Here is a 10,970-nt window from a genome sequence, read left to right on the forward strand (position 1 = left end):
GAAATGACAAATACAAAACGTAAAACACATAAAGTCTGTGGAAGTACTAAAAATATACTAAAAATTATGTGAATTTACAAATAGACTACTTAAAATTAAGAAAATGTTTTACCAAAGTTAGCTTAAATGATGCTAACCTAATCGTCTTTTGGCTAACTTTAGCTTAATTGAATATTTCCCTTATCAATCTAAAATACTACACACATATTTATCTATAAACAAGATTCATACCTACATTTACAAAAGGTTATCTGGTAAATTTAAAATATAATTTGGCCCCTTTAAAAGTGTTATTTTTGGACGTTACTATCCCATTTACACCATTCATTTGTATTTGGATTATATTTATAATCACTTAACTAGTAGTTAGAATTGAGCAACAAACAAACTTCCCCAGTCCTGAGGTTTACACCCACACAGATGGGCAGGCAGAGACACACAAAATTCACAAATTTTAGCTGTAATGCGGAGGAACACGTGAGCAACATAAATTATCAAGCAAGTCAAATGAATAATTATGTTTTTATTACACAAATTATGCCCTTTCCCCTAAACTAGTCAGGCTCTGAGGCCTGGGAAATCTATTAAGGCTGTGCTATAGATCATCCCATCCACTGTGGCGTGTATATAGATCGGTCGGCTCATTTGAGGAATATTGAATCGGTTACAGTAAAGTAAGCCCCTGGATTGAGTCAAATGTAAAAATCCATGCATGTGTGAGGAGCTGTCAGCGTGTGCTGTAATGACGGATGGCGCTGGGTCTCTGTTTCAGCGAGAGGTGATAAAAAGTCAAATTATGAGTGCTGGGGAGGGACAAGAAAGTGTGGGGGAGCAAAGACAGAGAAAAGAGAATTGGACCAGATCCGTCAAATGATAAGGGCAATCAGTCAATCTGGGAATGGTTTGGACGATGGAAAGTGTTATTTCCTCCCAGTGGGATTTGGAGTCAAGGGTCGGTGAGGGGTCAAGAGTACGACCCCTGACCTTGGGCTAGTGAAGAGTTATTGATTCATGGCCTCCACAGTTTACCCATGTTATTATCTGCTGGAAATGATTGGTTTCCAATTGCAGTGATCTGCAGTGAAAGTACTTTAACACAAAGGAGTGATAAGCATTTGATTAGCCGGTACAAATCTTCCTTTCTATAAAAAAAATAGCCTATACTCTTACATTTGAAATCTTCCTCCACTGTACAGACATGTATTCAACATTTGTTTGTTTTGAGAAAACATGCATTTTCTTTTTTTTTTTTTTTTTTTTTTACAAAATGAGAATGGAAGAGAAAGAAAACTCTTCTTTAAACAGTGATAAACTTCCAATAAACCACTATTAGAGAATTATTCACACAACCTCTTACACTTAATAGAACATAGTGTGATTTTAGTGCTTATATGACACCAAAATCTTCACTTTGTGGTCTTTGCATGAGGCTCAGCTGTGTTCTGCATTTAGGTTTGTACCATACATCAACAGATCATCTTTCTATTTTGAAAAATAACTTAATATAACTTCACTAATGCAGGCGTGTGCATGCAAAATGTTCCACAGTCAAAAAGTTAAGAAGTTCCCATCACCACGATGGTGTAAAACTATGAATGAATGAAGAATTATTCTAAATGTTCTGTAACAAACTGTATTACAATTTACATGTATATGAAACCCTGTAGGCCAGAAGCATAATCTGAACACACACATAAGATTTATAGTTTGACTTTGCTCTACCTGCTGAATAAGCTGGATTACCAAAAACACATAGACAAAAGTCTCTGGTAGCATCTGGGCTCATCCTGACATCTTCTCTACTGTTCTGCTTTCTGTCTCAGGAGCATCAAACAGACCCACGGACCCCCTACCAGGCCGACCCCCACGCCGACCCTCCCCTCCACGCTCTGAGACTGACCCGCTCCGAGGTGTGAACTTCTGTCCCCCAGCTGATAGAGCCTCCTGATCATTTTTATAGGCCCCATCCCTCGCTGTTTATGACTCTGCAGTTTGATTATAGCAAAGGGGGCTTGGAGCGGTAAGAGCCCCGGAGAGGCGCACACACACACACACACACACACACACACACACACACACACACACACACACACACACACACACACACACATCAAAGAAACTATGGGAGGAATGTGGTCATTTGTTGTTTGTTTTATCATCCAGTACCAGCACTTATCTGCGTAATCATAAAGGATTGGCCTGGGAATAAGGCAGTAGGGACGCTGTGCTGGCCAAACAAACTATCCCCAACGCTGTAATTGTTACTGGAGGGATGAGCCCGGTTCGTTTTGGTTATAGCAGCTTACAAGGTACATGGGAGTTTTATTTGAAGAGAGAGCAGAAGGAACAGTTTACTTTAACATTACAAGTCCCTGCAAAGGACAAACTGTTGCCGTTACGATAAAGATGCACCAGAGTGCAGCTAGTCCACTATTTATGCTCCTTAACATTACAGTTTTTTTTTTTTTTATTGGGTTGAACATATAATTGGTAAGAGTAACAATAATGCATAATGTGCAAAAAATGATTGATACACTGATATATAATAATACAGTTGCACTAAGTATCATGGCTTCCATAGGGCAGCAACTACAGATTATTCTCATCATTGATTGATTGATCAATTAATCGAGTGGTTCAAAAGTAATGGAAAAATGCCCCTCACAATTTCTCAGAGCCTGCAGGTGATGTCTTCACATTGCTTGTATGGTTGAACAAACAATCTAAAACCCAAAGATATTTAATGTACAATAAATTACAAGAGAGAAAGGCAGCAAATCCTCATGTTTGAAAACCAGATACCTGAAACCTGAAACCAGATATTTTCCACTTTTTACAGACACATGACTTCTGGAACTGTGTTTTTTTCTGGCACTTTTATTTTACTGTTTTTACTATGACTAATTAAATCGTGGTACAAACACGCTCCTGTTAAAGGACCTAATGCACTCAAGGTAGTGTTAACACATAATGTACCGATTCCAGTTTTTGAACCATTTCATGTTTAATATGTTTGTCCTAATGGCACCAAGGCTATTTCTAGGTCTCACATATGCATCCCACACCTCTGCTGGCGCACCAAAGTGACTGAGCTGTAGTTACAGTGTGTGAGATACACAACACTTTAATTAAGTCACAGGATTCTCCCCGCCCCCCCTTTTTTTTTTCTTTCTCTAGACCTGTGAGTCAATCAGACTTTCTGCCCTTCGTTTCCCCCTGTGTGGGAGGCCAGTGTGCTGGCCTGAGTAGCTGGGAAAGTCCCATGATTTATGGCCCTTTGCAGGCCTGACTGCCTCTCACCTCCTGATGATAGAGCCAGAGGTAACGAGGACTGGTTGCTCCAATCCACTCTCCTATTTGGTAAATCCAATTTTATTCATTTGGGATTTAAAGGGACGTCCCTGCCTTTGCCATCTGATGCTGTTGGAAGTTTCAATTGGAAAGATTTATCAGAGTACTTCTATGTGTAATTGGGTATATTTTTTACAGGTTGGGTGATAATCACATGGATTAGATGTTAATGATTAAGCACTCCAAAGGGTGAGAAGGAGGCATTTTATTTTCAGTCTCACATGGTAGACTTTCATTTCCTTATTCATTACTTTTTTTCTCTTTTGATGTATGCTCCATAGAGCCTTGTAAAAGTGTTGGATGCGTTTGCGGGAACCAATTGAGAGCAGCTTTAACTGAATAATGGTAGATCTTCCTTTTTTCAGTTTGGATTAATATTTACCTTGTGACTCTTTGCCCCGGTCAAGTGTCCCACACTGCTGTATCAACAATATTCAAATGTACTGTAGCAGAAAACACACTACCACATAAGACGAAAGCACATAGTGAAGGCTAGATCATTATGAGGTTCATTTTGAGGCTTTTTGCACTTGTTTCAGTCTCGATCGGAGGATCAAGCAGCTCTGACATATTAAAATCAACCAACCTTACATACATAGAGGGACACACACGAACACACACACCAGCAGCAGCAGGGCAGTAACTCAAGGCCAAAGGAGGAGGTTTATTTTTATCATGGGCAAAGGCGCCAAATCATGTTGGTATGAAGGGGGCTATATAAATGCAAATTGTATTGGAGAGCTATTAGTCCTGGAAAAGGTTTGTATGTAAATGCCCTATAGGACCACAGCGGAGCACTCGGCCAGTTCAGATTAGTGGGGTTTGTGGCAAATGTGCTGCAAAAGACAAAATAGAAAAATAGACAGAAAATGCAATTGCCTTGTGGTAAATCATGGTGAACAAGGTGAGAAGCTGAGTAATTGAATGGCCAAGGTGTTTCTGTATGGTTTATTGTGTATGCAAGAGACACGTATTAAGGTCGGTTCACTCTGTGCATGTGCAAGTGTTCATGTTTTATGGTCATTTTGTTCACGATACAGATTTTTTCTGTACCTCAGCAGAACATAACGTGGCCGTAAGCAGCTCTGCGAACATGTGAATGAGCGAAATTTTGAAGCTTCACTAAATGAATTACTTCTGATTAATGGCTGCCTTGTTTATGGCCTTCAATCTGTTTGGCAATAGAGCATACTATGTTGACTGAAGGGGGAAAAATGGTGATTATGAAATGAACAAATCAAATATGGCACATGATGCCACATCATTCATGGAAAGTAGAGGATTTAATCATCGAGCATTAGGCTGTGAGAGACAACACTAGCGCAAGGCCGCCCTCTAGCTTTAACTAGAGAGACTCACAGGCATAAAACACATCAGTAAAGAATCCACCACACAAAATACAGAATTTTTATTCAGACAGTCAATGCCTACATACGCTCACATTAAAAGGACCACATTACAAAACAAGTTGTGTGCAGAACCAGCATTTTGAACAAAACAGCCTTATATGTACAGTATATACATTTCAAGACATGTACTGACAGGGTAAAGAGGTTAACATACAATCTATTGACAACTTCTACTTATAAAATGTTTTTATACTGCCAAGTAAAGACAGAATGGAAAAGTGATAGTTTCCTAAAAAAAAATAATGACACATTCTGTCACCTCTTTGTCCTGGACTTAAAGTGACTGGGTGGGTCGAGTGTAACGTGCAACTGCAGTTCTTCACAGATTTTTCGCCTTCTGAATTATTTCTTCCGTAATGTTATATTCCTACAAACCCAGGTCATGCCATCCTGGAAAAAAAGCAGACAATGTGGTTGTGCCGTGAAAATTAGTGAGGTGAAATTGATGTGAGCAGCAGCTTAAAAGTACGTTTACGAGCCACAAACCATAGTTTATAGACATCCCCTGTTTGACAACTACTTTAAATTAACCAATACAATTAGTCAGGACATGTGAAATCCTACTTAAAGTGAACGGTTATCCCTAAAGCTGTTATAAATTCAATGATGTATAATATGTTGACTGGCAAACAACAATAATGTTTTAATAACATTGTCTTACTGTGGCTGGTGATGACATAGTTATAGGCCGAATCATTTGAATACATTTGGTGGAGACACAACAGCAAAGCTTATTTGGTCTTTAGAAAGATGATGATAACTTCATAACCTCTAATCTGGTAAATTTTACAAATAGTTTATAGTCTGAGCATTGAGAATTATAATTAGGTTATAATTCTGTTGGTACGACAAACAAACAAAGGGCTGTTTTACTGTTAGTTTAATTTCAGGTGATTTCCCAATGTAAATTAAAATAGTAAGTTCTCAAATGCAAAGGCAGTTGGTGCCACTCTGCAGCCCACCCTGTCTCAACCCTCGTTGTGTATTCATGCTGTGTTTGCAGGCTGTGCGTACTGTATTTACCTGCACTCCCTCAGCAGTGACTGCCGAGCAGGCCTGGACCTGCCACATGCGATCCCGGATAGTGTGCAGATTGAGACTTTCTGCCAGCTCCGACGCTGGTGTGGCTGTCATCAGATCCTGCTTGTTGGCAAAGATTAGCAGTGGCACAGCAGCAAGCTTTTCCTCCTCCAGCAACTCAGCCAGCTCCTGGAGGAACAGACACACGAGGGTAGTCAGTGACGTGTACTGGCTAAGTGAAGTAAAAATGTACTGACATGCTGAGATCATCATCTGTAATTATCTATGATCAACTCAGAATGTTATCTAGTAACTGTATATGACCACAATAAAAATATTGTATCAGAATATTATTTAAAGGACCAGTGTGTAGGATTTAGTGGCATCTAGGGGTGAACTTTTCTGAATACAGCTCAGCCTTCCAAGCTTGTAGGAGAAGCTACAGTTGCTGTGAAACTTGTGAAAAACGCAGTGTTTGGCTTGTCCGTTCTGGGTTACTGTAGAAACATGGCGGTTCAACATGGTGGCCTCCATGGGGGAGGACTCACTTCCTCTGTAGATTAAAACAGCTCATTCTAAGGTAAGAAAAACACAATGATCCTCATTTTCAGCTGATTATACACTAATGAAAACCTATGAATATTATAATACATTTCTCCCAATAGATCATCCTAAATATTACACACTGGACCTTTAAAGAAAATAAATTGCATCTCACCAGACCTGTCTCTTCAAACCTTTTCCTGTCTGAGCTGTCAATCACATAGATCTGCAAAGAACACAGTCATAGATATAGATAGAGATAGTTCATAACATGCATTAAATACTATATCATCAGGACTATCTGTGGATGTTGTTGACTTTATTTCATTGTGGATGTTGTAAGTACATAAAAGAGAGCCTACCAGTACATCTGTGTTCTCAAAATAATTCCTCCAGTAGGGACGGATCTTGCGCTGGCCTCCAATGTCCCAAACATTCAACTTGAAGCCAGACGATTGAACACTCTTTATATTGAAGCCCTGTTGAAAGATAACATAGATTATTGTTTATTTAAAATCTGTTTTACATGGATCCGTTGTTGTAGCAAAACTATATACAAATGTGAGTGAAGAGTTGTGTAACCGTATTTCAATCTGTGTGTGCGTAATCAGATTTGTAAATGTGTAAAAAAAATCCACAGATCTGTATTCAGATTTGCAAATGTATTAAGATTTGTAAATATGTAGACAAATTTGTAAATGCGTATCTGAAAATATGTTGACAAATCTATAAGTGCAAACATACATATTAATGACGTAACCCTAACCCCTAACCCCCTGAGCAGGGTTACAGCAGGGTCAGCTCTGGGGTACCAGGAGCCAAACCCAGCCAGAAAACTAGCTTGGCTTCTCTGTCATCAGACTGGCCTCTATCTGACTTGGAGGCTGTCACAGAGAGTTTAGGCAGAGAGCAGCTGGAGGACATCAGAGGGAAAAAACAGATATTAATATTTAATATTTTCTCCATAAAATATGATCCACTTACACCAAAATCAGTGAATAAAGCTTAAAGTTGTGTTTTTGTACAGTAATCAGTGAGGCCTGTCCATCCATTTAATCTATTTTCCATACCTAATTCTTGACTCATTTGTGGTCTGATAAACTCATTAAGGAATTAATAAATTCATTAACTTCAGTTCCCCATATTGCCATTTTCCAACAATAAATCTCTCCTCACACACACAAATGGCCACACGCATTTGCAGATCTCTACAGAAGTGTAGCAAAAGTCACGTGTAAAAAAGCCAACTGAGAGTCCTGTCTGAGTTGTAACCGATGAATTGTCTGTATTTCCAGCTCTTGGAGCAAATACTTTGGTGTACACATTTTAAGATCTATATACGCATTTACAGATTTGTATACATTTACAGATTTCTCCACATTTTCAGATCTATATATACATTTACAAATCTCTGTACATTTGCAAATCTGAACACAGATTTGACAAATTTACAAATCTGATTGGATTGAGATACAGTTGCACAACTCTATGCTGCAATAATGGCTCCACAGTTTTACTGGAAAGTGAAGAAATGTATTTCCACAGTGTGTGACTGAGCTACTGGATGTGTGTGAGTGTGTCCATATCTGTACTTGTGTGGGGGTGATTTGGCTGATATCTTCGGCTGCCAGCTGTTTCAACAGAGTAGTCTTGCCAGCATTGTCCAAGCCAAGCAACAGTAAGCGCACCTCCTGTTCCGGAGACTGCTTCAGCCTCCGAAGAATGGACAACAAGCCCTGCAGGTGGATCAGTCAGAGGTGATAAACTTTAGTGAGACAGCAGGTTCAAAGACAACATGTCATAGAGAAACCTGCAGGAATTTTCTCACAATATTGTTACAGAAGCATGGCCTAAGCTGTATTAGGTAAAGCAGTCAGTCGTCAGATACCAGCATGATGTCAGGGGTTGGTAGAGGAACGCGGCACAGCTTGAACAGGTTTAACACTCACCCCACAGCAGGAATCAGAGCGTGGGGATTAGTCACTTGCAGTTACCTGCACATGCAGCAGGCTGAGAGCTCTTATTGGCCAAGATTAGGCATGTGCACACTGTGTGTCCTGAAACTGGTAAGCTATTTACCTTGCAGCATGTTCTGTTAAGATGAAAATGTTGTCACTGTTCTTTGCGACCTGCAATATGTGCGGTGTGGAATAAAGAAACAACTGATTTTCTCGGTCAAATATATGACGAAGAAGATAAAATAATAATTTCAGCACATTTCAGTGCACACATTTAAAGATGGTCTTAAAACTCACTTGATTTCTTGATAATGTAAGTTTATTATTTGTCCACTTTGTCTTCATAAACCTGTATTTTGTCCTCTGTCTCTCTTCTCTTTTCTTTGTCCTGTAAAACTAATGTTTAGTGCTATATAAATAAAATGTGCTTGCACTAAAAGGAAGCCTGAATATCTGAGAATGAATGATCCCCAATTGAGAATAAAATATTGTTTAAATATAAACTTGTCAACTTGTTGAACATCGATGAAATGCTGAAATACAAATGCTATTTTCAGTGACAACCCACAATGTCATCATCAGTATTACCAATTGTTGACATTGTTTTGACGGTGGCAACTTTCTAAAAACTCTTATATATAGCTATCTTATCTAGCTGTTAGCTAACAGTTTCCAGTATCACACACGCCATTAAACAGCAAACTATAAAAACACAATTTAAATGTTCTGATTTATCTATGAATTGTGATAACTCACCATGTTTTTCCTCAGGTGTTAGTGTTGTGGTCCCCTGCTCAGACTGAGTGGATTAACATCTCTCTCCCTGTGCCTCTTGGGAGAACAGCTGTCAAGTTCTGTTGCTAGGGAAACAGTGACGTCAGCTTAAACAACGTGACAGCTGGGTGTATCTGGAGCGAGAAAATATGAGCCCAAAAATATTTGTATGACTTCTTCAGAAATACAGAAAAACTTACTTTTATAATCGATTATATATATTTTTAACAGCTGAATTTATTGTTGTTGCTCTTTAAATCACTTTAATCACAGTGCTGTAAGTAAACTGCATTGCTAGCTATAATAGGTAGGGTGAAAACATGTGACAATACATTTTATAATTACTGTATATTCTGGGAAAGTTGTTACAAGTTTAGTTGCCTTAATTTGTTAAAAACTTTTTACAATTACAATTTTATGTGTTAAAGTACTACTTTTTCCGGTGTCATTCAAGCAAAGGGTGGATTTAGGAAAGCCTTGATTATGAAAGAGATCTTACAATTTTGAGTGTTGACAATTGCTGATCCAAGCTAGTTATGAGTTTCCATTTTGAACTTGAACTATATTCAGATTTGCAGCCTGTCTTTACTAATCTCTAAGACACAGGACACAAATATATAATAATTCTGAACACTACAGTTCGGTGTAATGATGTTCTGCCAGGTTACAATTGGCCATAAAAAGAAGAAGAGGAAGAGGAAGAACACTGAACTTGAACTTGCATGTTTTTTTCCACACAGGATGCTCCAGTTGAATGGCCTGTTGAGCAGACACATCCTTTAGAGCTCCACCAACTCATTCCTGATGCAATACTTGTTGAAGACAAATAAAATCCACTTTTAGTTTTCACTACTGTACTCGACCTGAAATATGAACAAAAACGACAACGTTCTGCTAGACCGCTATAGCTCCGACAAATGGGACAGAGGAGACACAAAAGCCCTCATGGAAAAGAAGCCTACAAACTCCTAAATGGAGACTATAAAGGCTGTAGATGCTCTGGGAGAATGTGTGGAAGACTGCATGGAAGCTGCAATAGCTAAGTCCAACTCAGAAGAGCTAAAAGAGTGTGATGTGAAAGTTAAAAAATGCTCAGAAAAGAAGAATGAATAATGAAAATGAAGGGATGCATACTGAACAAAGTGGGACACAAACAAACATGGTGTCTTCATCAAAGGGAAGAAAGTTCGCATAGGACCTGAGGACTGGCTGTCTAGGCGATGTAGCCGAGAATCGAACAGGCAACAAAAGAAGACAAGAACCATACGGCTTCATATGTCAGCAGGCTGAGCCTTAAACTTGAACTGAATAGTGGTAAACTTCTGATTATAGGGCTTCTGTTTCACGGTTTTCAATTCCACCTCCTTAAAACTTTTATCCAAAAAAGTTTCTGATATTTCTCTCTATTTATTTATAATAAATATTAAATATCAGAATTCCTCAGAGGACGATCTATCCATAATAACATCTGCTTTGTTCTGGACCTTATTGATTATGGTCATATAGTTGTTGATGATGATGGTTTTATGTTTTTCTTGGATTCCCAGAAAGCCTTTGACTCAGTTGAACATGTGTTTATCTTTGATACAATCACACACTTTGGATTTGGCAACCAGTTTTTAGACATGATTATTATGTTACACACAGACATGAACAGCTGTGTTTCCATCCCAGAAGACACCAGCCTCAAACTTAACGTAGGGAGAGGCATAAGACAGAACAAAAGTTGAATTTCTTTTGAACCATAAGCATAATTATACATTAAAAAAGCAGACGGTGGGCTTAAAGCAATAGATTTTGAAATTATGAATGGAATATTAGAAATTAAATGGCTTCAATCTTTTCTTAGGAATGCTGAAAAGATATGGTAAATACTATGTATTAATCTCAGAAACTGTGGAAAAACAAGAACAAA

General features: G+C 38.6%; 1 protein-coding gene across 3 annotated transcripts; it reads right to left on the reverse strand.

The window, feature by feature from the left end:
* Positions 1 to 4,744: 4,744 nt before the first annotated feature.
* Positions 4,745 to 9,576, reverse strand: LOC127370878 (ADP-ribosylation factor-like protein 3). Of its 3 annotated transcripts, none has more exons than XM_051413343.1 (7): positions 9,555 to 9,576; positions 9,038 to 9,189; positions 7,916 to 8,059; positions 6,686 to 6,802; positions 6,499 to 6,549; positions 5,784 to 5,969; positions 4,745 to 5,150 (listed from the first exon to the last, which is right to left on the reverse strand). In XM_051413343.1, exons 2-7 carry the CDS (start codon positions 9,038 to 9,040, stop codon positions 5,103 to 5,105), a joined length of 549 nt encoding a protein of 182 aa, XP_051269303.1. In that variant the 5' UTR covers positions 9,041 to 9,189; positions 9,555 to 9,576; the 3' UTR covers positions 4,745 to 5,102. The 3 variants fall into 3 exon arrangements, with proteins under 3 accessions (XP_051269303.1, XP_051269304.1, XP_051269302.1); XM_051413344.1 differs by having other exon boundaries at positions 9,038 to 9,141; positions 9,555 to 9,573; XM_051413342.1 differs by lacking the exons at positions 9,038 to 9,189; positions 9,555 to 9,576 and adding an exon at positions 8,212 to 8,255.
* Positions 9,577 to 10,970: the final 1,394 nt, after the last annotated feature.

The sequence above is a fragment of the Dicentrarchus labrax genome, unplaced genomic scaffold, assembly GCF_905237075.1.
Source record: "Dicentrarchus labrax unplaced genomic scaffold, dlabrax2021, whole genome shotgun sequence".
Taxonomy (NCBI): Eukaryota; Metazoa; Chordata; class Actinopteri; family Moronidae; genus Dicentrarchus; species Dicentrarchus labrax.

Coding starts and splice junctions, on each gene's coding strand:
- LOC127370878 (XM_051413342.1), bottom strand. Junction 6,803..7,915: donor GCCAAATCACCCCCACACAA/GTACAGATATGG, acceptor ATCTTTCAACAG/GGCTTCAATATAAAGAGTGT. Junction 5,970..6,498: donor GGTTTGAAGAGACAGGTCTG/GTGAGATGCAAT, acceptor CTGTTCCTCCAG/GAGCTGGCTGAGTTGCTGGA.